At 39.6% G+C, this 22,025-nt stretch overlaps 1 protein-coding gene across 7 annotated transcripts in view; it reads left to right on the top strand.

Annotated features, from left to right (window-relative positions):
* Nucleotides 1-13,349, top strand: part of SENP6 (SUMO specific peptidase 6) — a 74,885-nt gene extending 61,536 nt beyond the window's left edge. For all 7 annotated transcript variants that reach the window (XM_015859044.3, XM_085543739.1, XM_085543738.1 and 4 more), the window contains 11 exons: nucleotides 32-258; nucleotides 618-724; nucleotides 815-931; nucleotides 1,790-1,912; nucleotides 2,150-2,242; nucleotides 3,654-4,087; nucleotides 6,870-6,973; nucleotides 8,682-8,770; nucleotides 10,629-10,697; nucleotides 10,775-10,925; nucleotides 12,134-13,349. In XM_015859044.3, coding sequence (XP_015714530.2) covers nucleotides 32-258; nucleotides 618-724; nucleotides 815-931; nucleotides 1,790-1,912; nucleotides 2,150-2,242; nucleotides 3,654-4,087; nucleotides 6,870-6,973; nucleotides 8,682-8,770; nucleotides 10,629-10,697; nucleotides 10,775-10,925; nucleotides 12,134-12,343 — 1,724 coding nt within the window. In that variant the 3' untranslated portion in view covers nucleotides 12,344-13,349. The remainder of the gene's footprint in view (nucleotides 1-31; nucleotides 259-617; nucleotides 725-814; nucleotides 932-1,789; nucleotides 1,913-2,149; nucleotides 2,243-3,653; nucleotides 4,088-6,869; nucleotides 6,974-8,681; nucleotides 8,771-10,628; nucleotides 10,698-10,774; nucleotides 10,926-12,133) is intronic.
* Nucleotides 13,350-22,025: the final 8,676 nt, after the last annotated feature.

Below are 22,025 nucleotides of genomic sequence, written 5' to 3'. Positions count from 1 at the left end.
AATGAATAATTTTTTCTCTGCTTTTTCTTAGGTCAAGAAGAACAGTATATCATTTTAATTTTTGAAACTGGCCTTGATCCTCACGCAAACTCAATATTTGAAAAAATAATCACTGACATTGGTATTAGAAATAATATTTCTGACTTCTTTGTGAAAATCTCCTTTGAAGAAGCCAATGGCAGACTTGTCGCATTTACTAAATGCTTGGAAGACAATTCTAAAGGAAGCCCTTCTCACAGAGAAAACAAATTTAAAAATGTAATTACGTTTTCATTTTAGAACAAAGCTGTTTGAAATCTGTAGTATAATTAGACAACGTAGTTGTCTCCAAGTTCACTTACTGGTGAAAAATGATGTTATAATGAGAATTATAGTTAAATTTTATTAATGCTTCATTTAAACAAAGCTATGTATAAAGGGAATTTGAGAGCTTGGTGGTTTTGCAAGGAATGTGTACAGAAATAGCTGTAATATGGTGTCCCAGGGAAGGGGGGAAAAAAGCTGAAGTCCTTCTCAAAAGCAGTGGGTCTTATACCTCTGCACTTCTCAAGGCTTTCCTGTTTGTTTGATATATTTGAGCCTGATTTGCAAATTAATATTGGCTTTATCCCTGTAAGGTTGCTCCTGACTCCAAAGTGCAGCCGCGAAATAAACAGTTACCGTATTTTGATGATGAAGAAGAAATTGGAGAACCACATACAGTATTTATTGGTCCCATAGAAAAGTAAGATATGTTTGTTTCCTTTGTGACTGTTTTTCTGGCTTTATTTTCTGATCTTTAACATTAATTATTGAATGTATTTTTTCATTTCAGGCTGATAGTTTATCCACCTCCTCCAGCTAAAGGTGGTATTTCTGTGACCAATGAAGACCTCCACTGTCTAAATGAAGGAGAATTTTTAAATGATGTTATTATCGATTTTTATTTAAAGTAAGTTTTATTTCAAACCAGTACTTAGTATTCTTTTCCTTAGAAAACTGAACAGTTCTGACATCAAAACTTCATAATTCATTTGGTAACACTTGGTCGCTAACTGGTTGTAACTGATTTTAAACATCATTTTGTATTTTCAGAAGAAATTTCAGTTTGTTTCCTGTCATTCTTTTGACACCACTTGGAATAATGGTTCCTTAAAATCTCTTTGCAGCTGAAGTGGAATTTTAACTACCTTTTAAAGTGCACTTGTGGAGTTTTGTTTGTTTGTTTGTTTTTCTCCTCCTCCCCCAAGCGTTTGTTTTCCTTAGAACTTCATTTCTATTGATTAACTTAATACATAAATTAATCTTCTGGTGTTATTGATGTCACAGATATACAGATGTTAGAAGCATATTGAATTCATACATACCTGCCATGTTTATGTTGCGCGTAAGTAGAGTGTGTAAAATTTTCGGTGTATTAAAATTCACTGAAAGATAAAAGATGGAAAGAAAAGCAGTGCGCCAGTCTGGGCTGTGTTTGGAAATTCAGTGGCTCAATTACGGAACACAGATCTTTTCTAGATACGTATGTAAGAAATTAATTGCAGATTTGTTTTTCTGTCATAATATAAATAAAGCAAGAACAGAACATTCTTTTTAATTTGTTTTATTTTATTTTTAGCAGAGCACTTAATGTCTTGAAATGCTGACATAGATAGGACCTCGTTAATGTCCTATGGTTAGTTAGCCCTGATACTGTTAGAACTTTTTCACTTCTGTCAGAGGCTGCAGCAGTTTTGTGGGTGTTGTACTCTTGGCAGTTCTTCTTCATTACGTTAACACCTCTGTAACTTCTTTTTTAATTAATTAGGTATTTGGTACTTGAGAAACTGAAGAAAGAAGATGCTGATAGAATACATGTGTTCAGTTCATTCTTCTATAAACGCCTTAATCAGAGAGAAAGAAGAAGTATTCATGAAACTTCAAACCTCTCGTAAGTCTTTTGATAAGTCTGTATTACAAAGAGCTGAACACAATGAAGATTACAGGAGATGAACTCCTTACAGGCAGTACTGTGATACAGACAGAACTAGGAAACATCCAAACCTATAACAAATAGAGAATGTATTTTGAAAATCCTTAAAAACTGTTAATGTAAAAATACAAGGAAAGGTATTCTTTTGATGCAAATAAATCATCCCACAAATCACATTTCTGCTGCTTCTTGCAGAATACAACAAAAACGACATGGGCGAGTAAAAACGTGGACACGTCACGTTGACATTTTTGAGAAGGATTTCATTTTTGTTCCTCTTAATGAAGCGTAAGTAAATATTACTGAATATATGTGCAAAAAGCTTAGGCTTTGCATTCTAAAATAGAAAGCTGTATTATAGTGTGACATGAAATGAAAAATGAAAAGAATAAGCTTCTCTTTCCAGTGGTCTCACACAAAGAACTGCAATAACTGGAGGTGTGAAGGATGAGTCTATGGAAGAATTAGTTTAAGAATGAAATGTGTGACTTGGCCACGAGTGAATGACATCACTGCCCTTTGTTGAACACTTCTTGTTTAAATCTCCAGTAGGAATAATTAGTTCTTAAAGTTCCAAGCTATCTTCTTTTTAAAACTAGGTTAATAGCTAGTTTGTTTACATAACTGGTACCGAAAGTATATATTAATAGGATTTGCCCATATTCCAGGGTTTTGTAATAAATTCCTTTATTAGGTGTCGTGAATCATTAAAACTAAAATGCATTCGTACTTATTGCTTTTGAAGGCCATTTACTTTAGCTGCTGTCGATAGAATTTGGGTTTCGTAGTCGTCTAACTTTTTAATGTCAGACATGCATTTTAGCTACTGCTTTTTTTTCTAAAGCACAGTGAAGTATGATTTCATCTGCATAGAAGATGTATAATATGATTTGTTAATTGGTGTAGGAAATCAGAAAGCCTTCAGAAAATTTCTGAATAGGGTCAGTGTAGATGTATTTTAATGCCACAGTCCCTGAATTTCATGCTGCTCCATTTCTGTTTGAGAGGCAGGTCAGTCAAGCCTAAAATGGCAAGATGAGGATGAAAGGGGGACAAAACTTGTTTCCTATCTTATTGTGAGTTGGAGAATGTTACTGTATTTGACCCTGAAAGTGTTACAATGTCAGTTCTCTTTCTTGTAGTTCCCTGAAGGGTGAGTAGGACAACAGAGTTGAGGTGATAGCATTACCATCTCTTTTTTCTTCGCTGGTGACGTGATTGTTTTTAACAATGGAAAGTGTCACATGCAACAGGAACGTGTCACTGTTGAGTTACCAGGAATGATGAAATTCTTAAAACCTTTTTACAACCATAAAGTATGAACTCTGCAGTTTAATTGTTACTGTGATAAATAGTCAAAAAGAAAGAAGTTTTTATTCAAAGGAGGAAAAGATGGATATAAACGGTGATCAAATGGAAATGATACTTAGCACCTGTTCTCCGCTAACTGCATTGTATTAATGCATTTTTTAGTGACTACTTGGAATGATCCTACCTTAACAGAAAACTCTGAAGGCTTGAGTAAAACCTGCTCAGAAAAGTGAACAGCTATTACAGTCTGTCTTTGATGAGTGTGGGAAGCAGGATTCAGTTTTGTGTGTGCATTCCTATGCACAGCATTTTGTTTTCTTTTTACCAGCTCTAAGGTTTAACAGCATCAATGTAATAGCTAGTTAATGAAGTATTTTTTCCTTTGCAGTGCCCACTGGTTTTTGGCTGTAATCTGTTTTCCTGGCTTAGAGAAACCCAAATATGAACCAAATCCGCACTACCATGAAAATGCTGCAACACAGATAAAATCTTCCTCTTCTGATGGAGAGAGCAACACACCGTCTCCTTTGCCAAATGAGTTGGATGCACAAAACTCGCCTTCTAAATCCACAGCAAAGAAGACATTGACCAAAAAATATAATACAGCTTTAACTGATTCAAACACTGAAACGCAGGACAGTGAGTCTTCATGTTGTAGAAGAAGTCCTTGTAGGGTAAAAAGTGGTTTCAAAAAACTAAATCAAATAGACAGTGATGTGGAAGAACCTAATACTGCTGAATCAGCAAGCCATAGACTGGACCATAGGACTCCAGATGAAAATGGTATACAGGGTGAATTCACAACCGCTAACCAATCTATGGGTATGTTATCATAATAATGTGCATATTTTAATTTCTATTTCTACTATATTTGCAGTTGCATAAACATTGGAAGTTTATGTGACTCAACTTGGAATGCTTGCAACATAACTAATTTACAATCATTGTGTATAAAGAGTTTTGTGGCTGTTTCAGTTCTTGCCCTGCATAAGACTGGAGAGAAGACAGATGATTTTGTCAGTTATGTGGCATTTTTTCATGCAAAATATTTTCTAAATGTCACTTAATTTGAATCAGGTGAACCTGGAATTGTTAAGGAAAAATTGCTGGTATTTGACCATTAACCCTCATAATGTATCTATAAGGGGCAGCTGAATTAAGATGAACCTTAATTTCCAGTGTCTTTTAGCATTCGATGTATTGTTTCAACAGTTAAGTTCTTTAATGGCCTGATAGAAGGAATGTAGGAAGATTGAGAAGAAAATTTTAAGGAAAAAAAAGAAGCAAAAAACAGCAAAAAAAAAACAACAAGCGCATGCCTTCCTTGTTGCATGTAGAGAGACTTCCTCCATGCATCACTTCTGTAGAGGCTGTTAGCAGTAGTTCACAGAATCATAGGGGTTGGAAGGCACCTCCAGGGATTATGGAGTCCAACCCCCCTTCCAAAGGAGGTTCCCTACACCACATCACACAGGTAGGCGTCCAGGCGGGCCGTGAATATCTCCAGAGAAGGAGGCTCCACAACCCCCCTGGGCAGCCTGTTCCAGTGCTCCGTCACCCTCACTGTAATGAAGTTCTTTTGCACATTCATGCAGAACTTCCTATGCTCCAGTTTCTGCCCATTTGCCCTTGTCCTGTCTCCACACACTGCTGTAAAGAGTCTGACCTTGCCACTTTGTCCCCCACACCTCACATATTTACAGACTTGGATCAGGTCCCCTCTCAGTCATCTTTTCTCAAGGCTAAACAGACCCAGTTCACTTAGCCTTTCTTCATAGGGGAGATGCTTCAGGCCCTTCACCATCTTTTTGGCCCTCCATTGATCTCTTTAAGTTGCAGTTATCTAGAACAGCATTTGTACCAAAGCAGATGAAGTAACTTTGGTTTAAGAGCAGGTTTGCATCCCCTTGAGACATGAAATACAGAATATCTGGTGGTGAGAAAACTTGTATGTCAGGCATCAATATTGCTCCTACTGACTTAATTTGTGCATAGTAAGTAGTTGTATAGCTTATAGTACAAAGTCCAGAAAGACTGTATCAATCATACGTTCTACTCCGTACACTGCAGACCATTGGGACTTCTGTATCTTTGGGTATAAACCCTTTCCTATTGATTTTTTTTTCATTATGTGCACTTTTTACAGTATATTATATCACTATTGTACGTGAACTTTTCTATCTTAGATGCTGCTATTGTTACTTGACTGTAATGAGTGAGTATGTTCTCCATGAAACACAGTTTTTCTAGGGTTATGGGGTGGTTTTTTTTTTTTCCCCTTTTTTATGCCTACGTTGCTTTGCATTCATTGTGTCAAAGATTAAAACACCTGGATTTCCTTTCCCAGCTAGGACAGGTGTTATACCCTGGGATTAATGCAGACATTCTTACTGGTCACTGCCCTGGTTTAAGAGTGAGATTCAGTTTGAGATTGACACTAAGCGTATGCTTAAGTAGCTAAATTTAGTTGCACTATGAACTTAAGACTCCCATTACAGTCAGATAGAAGATGGGGATGTAGACCCTGGATATTCTGTCCAGCCTTCAGCTGTTGCTCCAGAAGGGCCCAAGTCTTAACTCTACTCTGTCAAACCCATATCTGTGTGCTGGATAACCTAGGGTATCTCAGAAGGCAGCAGCTGCATCTTTGATAATATACGCAGTGAAACCAAGAGGGCTCTTTGTCTCACCCTTAAAAACAGACACAGAGAAGATGTTCAGTTGAGTAGCTGCTCTGTTTATGGTCTTTGCCCTAGTTGCCTACTATAGGTGGCCAAAACATAGAAGTCTTGGTCTCAAACTGCATTCTGGTGTTGGACTTGTAAATCAGTAGACATGAATGCCAAAATAATTCTGAAGAGACCATCCAAAATATAAGTATTTTATTACTTAACTAACCCCCTTTTTATTGATCAACGTAGAAAGGTCATCCAGTTTTTCTCATGTGATCTGTGATTATTCTTGATACCAATTCTTATTTCTCAGGACTGTCAGCAGTATGTCACTCCACTATATATGGCCCATTTTCTGTGCTAAGGTCTTTTCAAAGATAGCGAGCAAGATTAATTTCCAAGTTTGTCCCTATGGAAATCCTCTAGTAACCTCATTCCAAACTTCAACAAATGCAGATCTTCTGTGATTTTCTGTTAGCTCCTTCATTGTCCTATTTACTCTTCTTACAGAAATCTAATTCTCTTTTGTAACTGATAGGATGCCATTACTTCTGTACCAAAAGAAACAAGTTTTTAGTTTGAGATTGCTTAGATATGTAATGTGGATGCTTTCTAGGAAAAGTTTTATTCTGACAATAGGAAGTTTTGCTGACGCATTTATCTCCATTTAGTTCATTAGTTTTCCCTTCAACATTTGTTCTGGAGACTTAAAAGGTGATGTAGGAAGACAGTGAACACCTTTGCTGTGTTACTTTAGAGATACCTCTCACTTTTGACTTATAAACATGAGTAAAAAGCTGTTAGCCAGATGTGTCACAGTCATTGTGAGCAACTCCTAAATAATTTGAGGTCTTTAAAATTAGCTTGGCAGCCATTGATGATGTAGCATTTGATGTTTAAATATACAACTGTACTGTCTGTGATTTGTACAGATGGATTGCACAAAATCAGGCTAAACTACAGTGAAGACTCAGCTGATGGTGGTAAACTAAATGAAGATGAGCTTATAGATTTTTCTGAAGACCAAGATAACCAGGTAAAATATTCAGCAATTTTATTTAGGAAATGCAAAATAATGTGTTGTGTTTTGAATGGACAGTATATAGATTGTAACTATATATACTGTTCTGTTGTCTAAAGCTAGGTATCTTTACAAACGTCAAATTCAAAATACTGATTACGTTACAAAAAACAATTATGAATTAACTGACAGAATATATGTACATTCATATATACTGTATATTCATTTTTTAAACTATCAGGAAACTGCTGAACTGATCCTGCTTTTAATGCTGTGAGTCTTGTGCATAGCGACAATATTGCACAGTGGTTTTAGTGGAAATTCCGAAAATGAAAAACTTTCTCATCTCCCAGGCTCCCATGTTTAGCAGAACCAAGAACAAGTTACTCTTATTTCGGCTGCATTTTATGGATGTAAACAGATGTATTTATAAGTGGATGTTACTCTGCTGTTCAGTTTAGTTGGTGCTTTTCTGAATCATGCTTAAAGAAATGGTTTTATGATCATGCAGTGCTCTTGTTCACATTGGAAGACTTAGAGATGTGTAAAATCCCTGATCATTCAGTGTCCTTTATTGATTCACTTGGGGGTGTGACTCCACCTATTTCTTATACAGTGTAAGTTCAGTGTGGAGAATGATGAGTGGGATTCTTTGAAGCTGAAATAAATAGTGTGTAGGTAGTGAAGAAAGCAGTTCTTCTTGATATCAGTTCTTATTTTTTAGGACTGTCAGCTGTGTCCCTTGAGAGGATGGTAAGATGCCAACTTCCCAGGTTTCAGCGTAGCTTAGAACTTAGCTCAGGCTGAAGCTGTCACTGATACTTTCCCGAATGCACAAAGCAAGTATAGAAATGTTAAACCGTGACAGGTTGAATGCACCTTCATATCTGCCAAAAATAATGTTGAAGCTGCAACAGAAACAGGTGGATTAGGAACTAGGCAGCTGTTGTCTAACGTGATAAAATCTTAATGGTGTAACATGAGGATTTCGGTCATAGGATCCTGCTTGTTAGTAAAGAAGCAAGTTCACCAGCTGTGCTGATGTGGTAGTTTGTGGTTTTGGAAAACAACTCTGTCCCTGAATGCAGTGGTCTGTGGTAGTAATAGTGTACTCTAGTGCACGAAATCAGCAATCAGTATTGAAATGAGAAGTATAAAGAACGTTGTTTGTGACATGTTGGTTTTGCAGCATGCAGTTACATTGTTTTCCCTTCAGATTTCCCTTGCCCAGAGGACCAAGTTGGTGGATTCTGGAGCAGGAGCCAAACTTTCTGAGTTTATTGCAGATTTTGACTCGTTTCCTGTAGAAGATAATGTACATAAAATTACGAGAAAAAAATTTCATAGTAATCATTAGGAAAGTACTGAAAATATGGATTATAATCTGCAGGGAATTGCACTGCTTTTAGCTCAGCGATGCTTGGAAAATGTCAGTTGCTGTTGGTTGTTGTTGCTGTGGGTTTGGTTTTTTTTTTTCCTAGTTTCAGTGGGCCTTATATAATCATCACCATGCACACTGTGTCTTTCCATCATGGATTTGAGAGAGACAAAAAGATCTTTAATACAAATAATAGATGGTTTTCATTGAGAGCTACCGCTCCTTTATTAAACTAGATTTTATTTCTCTTGATTAAAAATGGGAAGAACAACAATACTCCCTTTTTGAATCTGTTTGAAAAAGAGTTTGAACTTCAAAACACCTGTAAACATGTTGCTTTTGTAGGAAGACAGTAGTGATGATGGTGGCCTTCTTGATGACAGCTGTAATTCAGACATGGGACAGTGGCACCTCAAGCCTACAATCTGCAAACAGTAAGTAGTGAAACAGTTAAAATGGATATTAAGATAGCTTGGAAAGATAAGATTTTGTAAGTTTATGAAATTTAAGACCATAATTATGGGAGATGGTCATATGTAGTTCTTCAGGCAGTTTAGCCTGCATGTATTTATCTTTGAGGGAATCTTCTGTTCTTTGTAGTATCATCATCTGTACTGTTTCATGCAAGTGAAGGTTGTTTCTTCAAATGAGGCTGTTCTTTCATATCTTACTATTAAATTCCTGCAGAAGGAAAGTTGCAGAATCATGTTTAGATTTATATATAGAAAGAGAGAGAGAGAAATTCCTTTAAAATAAAGCTGTACTTAAGTTAAAACTGAATCAAACTTTTGTGGCCACTCAGTACACAAAAGTGGGGATAATTTTTAGCATATGAAATGTGTAGGTGTTATACTTGATGCATTGTAACAAAGGACTAAAAATCCACCTGTGTTGCAAGGTTTAAGAATATTTGATAGTGCTATGAACTTCCATTTATAGTTTAACTAAATTTTCCTATGCTGATGATGGATTATCAGTACATAATGCTTCCCACCCAACCACTGTTTTAATCCAAATGTGAACCTTCTGAAGATCTCTGACACTCAGATACTGCAGATCATTAAGGCACTTCAATACTTCCCTGTTACCATAGTTTTAAATTTCTTTTATATGAAAAAGAAAATCCCTTTGACAAGGATTTCAACTTCACTCCCTGTATGTGTCCCCATCCAGAATAAATATATAATATATATATATATATATATATATATATATATATATATATATATATAAAAATTGGATCATGTGTTCTAAGAGAACACTGCTTACATAAATAGCTTTCTTTTATCAGAAATATAAACAAGTATAAACAGGAACAGTCATTCTTCAAGTGACTGTATGGTTGTGCATCAGAAGCTGTGCAAGTCTAAAATAATTTACAAGTACAAACAAACCTATCCATAAATACATATAATTAGCCTGAATGTCTAGTTTTCTAGACTGACTAGAATGACTAGAAAACTAGTCTCCAGTTTTCATAAAGAACATATTCTGTGAGTGCATATGTATATTATTGTTTAAAAAAATAAAAAAAGCAGAGCTTTTGGAAAGTAAATCTTTATCCCTTAAAATATGCTTTTCGTCTGATGCTGAGAATCTGAGTTCTGGACTGAGTTTGCTCTGATGCATAAATCCTGTATGTAAGGTGTCTGACACAGCTTAAGTGTTACGTGTCTACTGTCAAGACAGTATCTTTTAGACCAAGTGGTGCCCATCTACAAGAAAACATTCAAACAGATGAAGTTCTAGAGAGACTGTTTGGTTAGCTGCCTTATTTTTCTGAAGTCCTTCAAATACGGTACATGTGCTTCATACGTAACTATCCAGTATGCATTTCAGGGTCAGTAATTGGAATCGCTTCTTGAACATATAAATTTAAGTGTTTGTAGGTGTTGTACACTGCTCTCAGTCCTCCTGCTGCTACTCCAGAAGGATGTCTGTGGGTACTTTGCCTTTTGCAGATGTCCTAGATACCTTGTACGTCTAAAATAGCGCTAGACACCTGAGGCACTTCTAGGTAAATAGATTTTGTGTGTAACCAATAGCTTCAGTCTCACAGTGCTAGAATTCTCTGAGTGAGTTCTTAAGTTCTCTGCACTTTGTGTATAGTTAAATCTAAAGATAACTCAGCTTTACATTTAGCTATCCATTAGGGGATTATAGCAGCACAGGCAAAACTTGAATATTTATAATAGAACTAGATTGTTCAAGGTCATCCCACAAAGAATTTTATAGCTAGCTGTTCAACGCGGTGTTTTCTGAGCTGCTGTAAAATACTGTGTTCTCTCATAGGCCCTGCATTTTGCTTATGGACTCACTGAGAGGCCCTTCCCGGTCAAATGTCGTGAAAACACTAAGGGAGTAAGTTTCATGTCTGTGATTTCCGCAAAATTCCGCAAATAAAACAAAGTTTTAATTGATATCATCTTTTGTCGTAGGTATTTAGAGGTAGAGTGGGAGGTCAGGAAAGGCAATAAAAGAAGCTTTTCCAAAGACGTCGTAAAAGGTTCCAACCCAAAAGTGCCGCAACAAAACAACTTCAGTGATTGTGGAGTGTACATCCTGCAGTATGTAGAGAGCTTTTTTGAGGTATGTGTATTTGTGTAGTTGCTTGTTGCAGCCATCAAGTATGTCATGATGAACTTTCTGTCATTTTAAAAGCATGAAAGTAGAGTCATTACAGCCAGAAGTGAAATCTTAATTTTCTTGAAGGAAGTAGTTGAACTTTTATTTACCTTAACTATCTCAGCCTTCAGGTTGAAGCTCCTCTCAGAAGAGGAGGGCGGAGCTCCTCAGGTGTGGGATGGCAGGAGAAACAGAGTGGCATGTTGCCTGAATGGGGCTTTAAGCCCACTTACAGTTCACGGTGCTCTTTCCTGAGAAAGCCGATTATTTTTAGTCCTCAAACTCTCCCTTTGTTAATGAGAAAGCAGCAGCGCTTTAAGTATGTGTGCAAAATGAAGCCCAGTAATTTAATACAGTTTTGCCGTTCTCCAGCACTTAGAATCGCTGTAGGAGAGCTTTCTGTTCTGTACAGAGGGGTTATGTGGAGCAGCCACGTTTGGAGAATCTTGTGCCCTTCCTTCTTGCAAGCCAGGGGCAGAAGTAGGGCAGCTGTCTGTGTCTCACGTGCTCTTGCAGGGTGCGGCAGCTGCGTGTGCCCAGAGATGTGTCAGATATCAAGGAGCAGGACGTTCTCAGATGTGACCTGAGCAGGGACGTAAAACCTACACCAGCTCTGAACAGTGCTTGGCTATCGTATGCTTACTGAATTAATAATTTCAGCTTGTATTTGAAAAGTCTCACATTTTCAGCAACTCTGCAGGCTGAATTGGAAAGTGTGTAAAATGGGTTGTTTGTGGGTTGATTTCAAACTTCGTTTTAATAGTAAGCATTGCATTCATGATGCATAGGGTTTTCTGAACGTAGGGCTGGTTTGAGGCGGTGGTTGGTGTAACCAGGTTCCGTGCCTCCTGCCCTCAGCACCGCTCAGGTCCGACTACGGCCGCCAGGGGGCGCTGTAGTGCCGTGGCGGTGCGGGCGCCATTGTGGCGGGGCTGCGGGGGGGCGGTGCTTCTCCTTCCAGTGTTGGTGCCTTACAGTGAGCACTGTGCTGTTACGTGATGAAACTTGGTTTGTTTGACTGTACGTGTATAAAGCACACTAACCGTATATGCTTTTGTTTCATGCTGAGGGAATGAAGTGGGGAAGGGTGCGCATTTTCCCCACTCTGGTTCTTTCCATTCTTTTTAAGATATAACTCCTCGCTTTAATATCCAAACTAACTTTCTTTTCAGAATCCTATTCTGAGTTTTGAGCTACCAATGAACTTAACAGACTGGTTTCCACGCCCGCGAATGAAAACCAAAAGAGAAGAAATACGAAATATCATCCTGAAGCTGCAGGAACAGCAGAACAAAGACAAGAAGGGACAGAAGGACCCAGCTTCGGCAGAAAGGTCTTTGCAGGATAAAACAGAGCAACTTCTCAACAGCGGCTCAGACTGAATGTTGTATCTGTTGCATGTTAGCTCCGCAATCAGAACTGAGATATGCGTTTTGTCTGCCCAGACTAAATAAAGATTTGGCGTATTCTCTGCTCAAAGTTACTTGGGAATGTTTAATGCCTGTATAAATGTGTGTCATAAAATGATTTAATTTCCACAAAGATGTGTATTAAGTAAGCGAGTCTGTACATATGTTAATGAGGCCAACTTTTTCAGCATTTGTAATTACTTTTTTTCCACTTGTTAGGGAGCTTTTGTTATGTATTTCTGTTAATAGAACTTAAATAGCGACTTCTAAACATAAAGCAAATAAAGAAAATATTTATAGGATGAAATGGTTAACTTTTTCTTTTTCAGTAAAGCTGTAATGTTACAGGCTTACGTAACGCGTAGCGAATGATTTGGTAGGAAGATAATTCATATTTTGACCCTGTTTAGTTGCCCTTTACGAGATTATTCTGCTTGCGCTACAAACAATAATATGGGTAAGTGTCTCAGTGTACCATGGCCTCAGAGAGGGTGATTCCCATCCTCGCAGTATCTTAAGTGTAGGCAGTGTAATAGTTAATAGGACTGCTTCAGATTTGGGATTTTAAAAGATACGCCTTGCAATTAAAATTCCACACTTGCTTTAGTGGGACGGGCTGTGGGAAGGGGGAGAATGCTCTTTGACCAGAGATTACTATTCAAACAGTATTATAAAAGTGGTTTCAATGAAGTGATCTTGAGTGATACTATTAAATCATATTTTGTGGATCCCAATTGTTGTACAGGTGTATTTTGAGACTTTCTTCATTATAAAATTGTATTTTGGTAAGTGTACTTGGAATAGCAGATTGCCCACATTACATTTTCTATGTTACAATTCTGAATGTTACATTCATATGTGCTTTATCTAAGTAATGAACATTTAAAAAAAAAAAAAAAAAAAAGTAAAAAAAAAAAAGTGTATGATTACTATTTTTTGTAATATCCACACCAAAAAAAAAAAAAAATCCAAACCAAAATACCAGTGTTCATCGCTTGCTTGTTTGTTCTTGGCTTTTAGGTAGCATCAGACTTAATGCTGGGATTCGCTTGGATATTTCCAGAGTGTTTTGGTTTTCAGATAGTTTAAGATGCCGTTGTTGCTTACAGCGCAAACGGCCTTTCATCCTTGTTAAAAAGTCTTTGGTTTTCAAATGAGTAAAATAAGAAGTGGCTTTCACAAGGAGATGGGTATCGAGTCTGCTGCTAGTTTGGATGGCTTTGAAGCAAGCTGGAAGCTGGTCCCTTTCTGGGGTGGAGTTTCACAGGTGGAGAGGGGCCTTCCATTCTTTCTTGGACACAGTGCTTTCTCTTCTGGTTCTTCTAATGGGAGTGTAATTTGTAATTCCCTTCTCCCCAACAGATGCAGCAGACTCCCGTAGCTGAACTGTGTAACCCAAAACCAGTTTTTATACGTGAGATCAAATGTACTTGAAGCCCAGTTACTTGAGGTGTCTCCATGGCATTCCATTCTCCCTGAACCCTGGAAACATGGCTGCTAATGACATGACCACCAGGGCATTTCTGAAACAGAGTTTGCTCACTGAGGCAGTAATTGTGCATAGAGCAATACAGCCAGGGGCTGTTAACCTTTTGCACAGGTGCCCCATAGGATCTGGGGAGGACTTGTTCATTCCTCATCTCTTTTTACGCAGACTCTGGGTCCCCATACATATGTAAGCACCGTGTGTCTCTTATAGATGACTCCTACATGGGTTTCTTGTTCAAATTGTGTGGGGGCAATCTTCTGGTTTGCAAGTTACATGTGTAAGGGACGTGTAGGAGTTACTTCCTCCATGGAATTAGTCTACTATTCTTGACGTAAAAACTAAATAAAGGAAACAAGTACTACAATAAGTTCAGATTGTTTCCCTGCAGTGTCTTGTATGCTTTCCAACTGATGTATTGGAATAGTTTTTTACAAACACATGTGCATCAGTGACGGTGTGCAGAGAGGAAAGTCATTTCCTGGAAATACAGAGACAATTCCAAGTGGAATGTATGCTCAGTTAAGAGTTCCCCTGTGTTATATGTGCTCACAGTATGCAGTATATCCAAATTTGGTCAGTATAACAGTCTGCCTTTTTCTGCCGTTTGTGATGCAGATTCATAATTCAATGTGGAACTGTTTGGTTCTCTTGCCAGGAATGGCCTGGTGCTTCTTCCTCTTCCTCCTTCCTCCTTCCTGTCATCCCCATCTTCCACCCTCCCCATTTTCAAAGCTGTGAAGAGAGTGTTTGATTTATTATATTTTAATGTTAAGGGTCTCGAGATCCTTGGTCATATACAGTAAGCTAATATACATGTTAAATATAGGAAACTTATTTTTTTAATAAAATGTGATTTTAATAGAAAAAAAAATTAATGAGTTATTTAAAAACATTGTTGACTTGATTTAAATAGTTCACTGCTATGTGTGCTTCTGGTAGGAGTTTGTTCATTCCGTAGGGATTAGCTACAGTGCTTTTCTTCAATCATAGGAGGAGTTTTACTATCGGCTTACCTGAATCAGATCTATTCAGAGAGGAGTGGGGAGGGGATGAGGAGTTTTTGTATCAACAGATACGCTTCGAGGAAAGCGTTGTTTATTTCCTTGCGGGACTTGAAGATCGCAAATGCATTGAGTAGTACGGCTGTGTCCTGCAGCGCAGGGTATCAGCTTCCTACCTAATTAAATGTATCTCTTCGTATTGTGTTTCATGTTGGATAGAATAACAGTTAAGAGTTCCTTGAAAAGTCTTAGATTACTCAGCATGAAAAATGAATGTGCTTCTGGTGCACGTTTGCAGGTTGGCTGCAAAAGTAGAAGAGCCATCTCAGCAGCCCCTTGAGATGTTGTGTTGTCTTGCTGAAAATAACCGAGCACAGCATCTGAAGAGCAGAGGCTCCAACAGGGACTGTGGGTGCATTGCACTCCTGTCTTGGAAGAACGTATTGTCTGATGTGCTTGGCAGAGGAGTTGAAAAATCAAACAAATTTTATCATGATGAGGAAACCACACAATTGATCTGTACACGTATATACGTATTCATTGATGTGCTGTGTGGTAAACTCCTAAAGTAGTACTGGAGGACTGGAAGCTTTTGCTTTTGATTCCTGTTAACGTAGCTCCTCTGGAAACTTGAGTGACCTTCTCTGGTGAGCAAACAGCAGCAGCTCCCATAGTTTGTAGGTTCGCTATATTTTATTTCTCAGATATTTTTTTTTCATTATTATTATTGTTTTCAAATGAAAACATTTCCAGTCATTGCTTAAAGCCTTGCCTTGTCATCCTTCAGCTCCACATACTCAGTACCCCTAGAGGACCTCTCTGCTGTGTGCTTGGATTCACAGAGGCTCGCAGCCCCCAAAGTCTTTCAACTCTTCTATTTCTGGCAGTCACAGTGGAAGGGCTGTTAGGAACTGTGACTTTGTAACAGTAACAATGAGATATCAGCCATTTTCCCCTTTGCCACCTTATCTTAAAACTAAATCATTTGTGCCTATCCCAGCTATGTGTGCTCAAAGAAAGATACGATGAAAGGCGTCTGTTCTGTCAGATCCAGTCTGGTGACTGAGGATATAATCTGCAGGAGGAATGCTTTCTCTGTTGTGGTTTGTTGCGGTTTTCTGACAGGCGAGATTTTGCTTCGCTTCTGACAAGTCTGCATGCGAACTCATGCGGCCTTGTGGTTACAAAGGGAGACTCGGTAGCGTACACCATGCCTTCAGGATTCACTTCTGCGACTAGTTGCTAACGGTAACCTACACCCAAGCAGCCAAGATGTTTCTTTCTCCCCATCCCCCATTTGGGCTCTCAGCTGATGTTCCCCAGAGGAAAGTAAACAGCACTTGTTGTGATAGGCGGTGCTTAAAGCAGATATGAACTGTGTTGCGTATGAAGCCAGGCTCTCTTGTTGCAAGCTGACCAAATACTTGCAAGGTTGAGAGGAGCCCTATTGGTGCAGCTGTGTATCTGTTCCCATGTGAGGAGAGAGCTGCCATCCATTGCACTCATGGTCATGTTGTGTCCAGAGGCTACTGAGCCATTCAACACTTAGAATCTGACCTTTAACTCAGGGTTTAAACGGTGTTAAGACTTCCCCAGTAGCCTAAATTAGGGAAATTTATTACATATTGATACATCACCATCTCTCTTTAACCATATTTCTGAGTTCGGAAAATTGGTTTAGTTCTGCACCTGTACTGACATCACTGAAATGTACGTACTAAGTGTAACTACGTATTACTAAATGTACTGATGGTGACATGCATCAGTAGTTTGCAAACAAGCCTATAATCCCCACTCTCTTCAAACAGCCTTAAGTCAGACTCTGAGCATCAGAGTTTGTCCTTCCTAGCTCATATTTACATGCATGGAAATGGTGTAGTGGTAATCTTGATAGAAACATCAGTGTATGTCGGGTGAAAAACAGTATTAATCATAGGAGTTCTTGGGAATTAATTAGTTGGATTTTAAAGGGTGAAATTGCTGTTTGTGAGAAAGGCTGAAAGGGAGCAGGATACTTGTTTTAGTTCTGGAGAAGTTCATGTTCTATCACTTGGCTCCTGGAAGTGTATTTCATAGTGTGCAATAGGAGAACACTGTGTGGAGCGTGGGTTCTGCAGTACAGGAAAGTGAGATAAGCTGACCCCATAAAATTGACATTAGAACCACGCTGAGTTTCTAGTAGAAAATGAAACCGTGTGAAACATAATTGGTGCTAGGAATGCAAGCAAACAGAGTATGTTTCTTATTTAAATGTTATTTGGTTCTGAAAGCTGAACTGATTGGTAAACAATCCTGTAATAATATCTGTCAGTGTTACAAAAGGGCAATAAAAGGCCGTGAGAAGTTGTTCGGCTCCATCCCATCCTACAAGGCCACTGAAATTTCTGGGCTTCAAACAGAATTGGTGCTGGCTTCTGCTGCTGCAGGTAACATTCAGGTTCCAAAATGTCTGAATTGATTTGTTGTGTGCGTTTGTACAGACAGCGGCCAGTGATGTTGTTTAATCAGAAAGAGATCTGTTCTTTCTTTCCCCCCCTCCCCCCCCTGCTCCCCCCTAGACACCCTTACATTTTAGTAAGGAGATTCTTTTTTTCCTTATCACAGCTTCCCATGGGAGAACAGGAATTACTCGGCTCTTGGTTGCCTTTACCGTGAAATTTTGAGCTCCCTGAACACTCGACTGCATCCACTGAGAGAGGCGCTATCTGGAGAAAACATTACTTGTATGCAGAAATTTCCATACGATCACTAGTGGGACAAATTAAGGCTCCTTGTACGATTTCATTGTTTAATATTACCCAAATTTGAGTATTTATGTTTGTAAGCATCTTTATTGTGTATTTTGTATGAGTTTTTCTGACTTTCATCGTCGTGGTGATGGTCCCTAGGAGGAACTGGGCTTGTTCTGCCTAGAGAAGGCTGCAGGGTGACCTCATTGCAGCCTTCCAGTACCTAAAGAGAGCCTACAAATAGGAGGGAAAGCAACTCTTTACAAGGGTAGACAACAGCAGGACAAGGGGAATTGGTTTTAAGTTTAATGAGGGAAGATTTATGTTGGATATCAAGGGGAAGTTCTTTGCTATGAGAGTGGTGAAGTGCTGGAACAGGCTGCCCAGGGAGGTTGTGGATGGAGGTGTTCAAGACCAGGTTGGATGGGGCCCTGGGCAGCCTAGTCTAGTATTACATGTGGCAGGGAGGCTGGAGCTTCATGATCCCTGAGGTCCCTTCCAGACCAATCCATTCTATGACTAACTCCACAGTACTACTTTTTGCATCTCCGTCAGCAGCTGTAGTGTGCTGCCATTTTCTTGCTCCCCTTGACGAAGACACGATGCACACATCCCAGCAACTTTCCCATTTGGTTACAGAAAGCAGAGGAACACTGGTGTGCATCGGTCAGTGCTCTTCCAGAGAGAACTTGTTCTGGATGTTACAGATTTTGTCCACTTGTCCCTTCCTTCCAAACCCCAGGGGGCTGCCTTTCTGCTCTGCTTTCTCTCCTGGTCTCTCATGGAAGAAACTACATCTGATAATCTTTTACCGTATCTTGAAGCCCAGTTCTTCAGCCTATACTTTAGGAAAATAACCACTGATACCGTCTTCCAATGTTCCAAGTAGCCTTGACAGCAGAGAAGGTGATGAAATACAGGTTGGATGAGCAGACAGCAGCAAAATTGAGAACTGGCAGTTGGTTGGGGCCTGGAGGCGAGTGATCAGTGGAACAAAGCCAGGTTGGAGTGCAGAGTGCACCAGGGTCACTGCTGGGCCTGGTCTCATTGAACATCTTCATTAAAGATCTGGCTGATGGAGTAGTGTTCCCTCGGCAAACATGCGGGTGCTACTCTACTAAACTGGGAGGAGTGGTTGATATGCCTGAGGGTTGTGGTTCTGTCCAAGGGGACTTGGAGAGGCTAGAAACACCTGAAGGGAGGGTGGAAAGAAGACAAAGCCAGGCTTATGGCAGCGGTTACAGCACCCTGAATCCATGTGATTTTGCTGCTTCTGAAGAAACAACAACGTGCTTACTAGTACATGCATTGAATGTACACACTTCAGATGTTGTTCTGCATCTGTTTCGTATCCGTGGATTCTTAAGGAATCCATGAGGACCAACGTGGGGTTGAAGTGCTAGTGTGTAGTTGTGAAACGCAACTCAATGGCTGTTCAGCAGCAGGCAATCACTCAGGGCAAGATTGAGGTGACCTCACTAGTGTGTGGATGTTAAGGGTGTGAGGAGGCAGTTTAAGCACACCCAGGGTTTTGATGGCATTTGAGTGCATGTGTAACTGTGCTGTAAAGGAATACAGGGAGGTGCTGAAGCAACGGGCTGCATCAGCTTTTCTTTTGGTGAGGTGTTATTCTTACTTCGTGAAGCACCCCAACTGCAAAGAACAAGGCAAGGTTTGTTCAGATAGATATCAAGGATGGAATCTACATCCTTAAGAATGGCCTGCAGTTATTTCATTGACCATAGCTGGTCACCACTGAAAAGTGAATCCTTGTGAGTGATCACAATGTAGATGTGGAAAAAAACCAATACTAATAAAAAGCTAAAATTGGAAAACATTTATGATAATTGCTAATGTGTGGCTTTTACGGTGTTCTTATTCCTACATTATGGATGCTTCCATGTCTCCAGATGAAATATGTGAGACAGTGAGTCCCGTGCTACTTTTATAGCCTTGGGAACAGGCCTCTGGTCTCTTTGCTAGAGGAGATTTTGCCAAAACAAAAGCAAATACTTCCCCTTGGGACATGGACGTGTTGCACTAAGACTGGAATCCACGCCTCCTGAAACACTGGGAGAGCTCCAAGAATATCTTCCCACTACTCTGGGATACTGCAATCTTATTTTCTTGCCCTCACCATCTGGGTTTATAGAATGAATCTGCTCATGCAAGTCAAATGAAAAGCAATGGACATCAGGAACAAGCGGCCCAGAGTGGAGCCTCCTTCTCTAGAGATGTTCAAAACTCACCTGGGCGCTTTCCTGTGTGATCTACTGTTGGAACACTTTTCTAGCAGAAGGTTAGACCAGATGACCTCCAGCAGCCCCTTCCAACCCCTATGACTGTGTGTTTTTGTGTGGTTCTGTGACCTGATAAGTTAGGGATTCCTCTTATGTAGTCTCATTGCTATTATTTATGCAAGCCTATCCTGTGTTCCTTTGCTTCGAGCTACTCACAGTGAGGAACAATTTCTTTAGTTGATTTAATTACCCTTTAAGTTGAGGAAACAAAAATATGGGGTTGGTTTGGAAGACTTATTCCCAACTGAGAGCTTCAGAAACTGGTTGTACATTGCAAAGAGTGAAAATGCAAAACAATCATCCTTCCTTGAGTAACACATTTCTGATAACGTGAGAGAAGAAACTGTTATGAACTGAAATGAAGCATTTCAAATAGAAGCTGTTGCCTTAAGCTGTAATATCTGATTTATTTGCAACCAGAATGGAGTGGCTGGAATACAAAAGGCCTGTGGAAAAGTCAGGCTATTGAAATACCCCGCTGTAGTCACGAGGGTTGTTCGTGCAAAGTCTACTGGGAAGAAAGAGGAGGGGGAAAAAAAAGATCTTTGCTCAGCTGTCAAAATCGAGAGATTTGTGTATACACATGTAATGCTAAGGGAAACTGAGTGGATAACAGAAGGTTTACACACCAATTTCCAGTAAATAATTCACATGATATGGGACCGAATGCCTCTTATCTAAAGAAAACTTCCTGGGAAAGAAAGCAGAGCTTGATTTTGAAAGGAGAGACCTCCTGGAATTGGGAAGTGTAAATCCCAGAAAATGTTCTTTCTTAAACTGTCTCTCAACATCCGCTGCTAAACCTCCATCCAGTTAGAGGTGTTCATTTGCAAGTATCTGAGCAAGCTATTCTTTATCCAGATAAATTACAGATAAATTCTGCTGGCGGAACTAAGTTGGCAGCTACATTAAGAAACTCCTCTTAGGTAAATCCGAAATACACTGGAAAGCAATGAGGTGATGACTTCCATTCCATGTGTTTAGGGTTTGTTTTCTTCAGAAATCAATTGCAAAATTATAGAATGATTCTAGGGAGTATCAAGGCATTAAACTGAGACACAGGCAGGCAGGAAATGCCAACAGCTGACACTGACAGGCTGCGAGGCATTTCAGCATGACCACGTTACACAGCCACGCTGTAATAACATTTCATTCATATACATTTAGCGTATGTCAACAAAGCTCTGTAAGGTAAATGAACTCCTGGCCTCATTAAGTTGTTGGCTGTGACTTAAGTCAGTGCCCATAGACATTTCTGCAGGCAGAATTCTACTCACTATGTGCAATGTGTTAAACTGTTGAAGCTACATATGACCCACAACAAGACCCAGCTAATTACAGCACAGTTTAAGCACAAGCTTTTCTGTCTAAAGTGGCACCTACAGCAAAGGGTTGTAGTCAGTGTGAGACATGATTTTTGTGTTTAATCTTCCATGATAAAGCCTGGAGAGAGAAACTTAACACAATCCTGTTCCTGAAGTTCCAAAAAGCCTCATCTTGTCATTTCTATCTCAACCTTCCTACAATGGACAACTGAAGCTCTTCCGCCCGCCTCCTTACCCTGACAACATAGGAACACTGAAATACATTGTACCCACTTTCTCTTTCATCTTCTTTTCCCTTTGCTGAGGTCCAGTTCCTGTGCTCACATTTCACTGGTGTGTGAATCTTCCTCTCTTTTCCCAGGAGAACTACAGAACAGATGCTGCTGTGTCCTGGGATATTTTTAGGTTTCCCAGGGAGAAGGAAGGGAAAGCAGCAATGCCTCCTCCTCATCAGGGAGGGGCAGCCAGGCCGTGGCACAGCCCCTGGCTGCAGCCTTCCAGGTCACAAACAATCACAGGCCTGTTGGCACCAACAATATTTAGTTGGCCATTTCCTTTCTCAAAACTGTTGTACATTCTTCAGCCATGTCAGATAAATAAGCCATGATCAAATTTAACTTACCACTTGCAGGTGTGTTTAAAAGCCCTGCAAGCTCCTGGTATATGCTGTGAGTGGCAGGAATGTTAATCTGGACATGGGATTTACGCCCACCCACACTTTGCCTGAGCTGCAGGATTACTTGTGTGCTGAGTCCTCCAGTGCCACTTTCACACGCACATCCCTGCTGGTCTGACAGAGCCCTTCCCTAGG

This window comes from Coturnix japonica, chromosome 3 (assembly GCF_054131305.1).
Source record: "Coturnix japonica strain WE chromosome 3, WE-NBRP24, whole genome shotgun sequence".
Lineage (NCBI taxonomy): Eukaryota > Metazoa > Chordata > Aves > Galliformes > Phasianidae > Coturnix > Coturnix japonica.
Note: the sequence above shows the minus strand (reverse complement) of the source record. Positions and strands in the feature narration are given on the sequence as shown.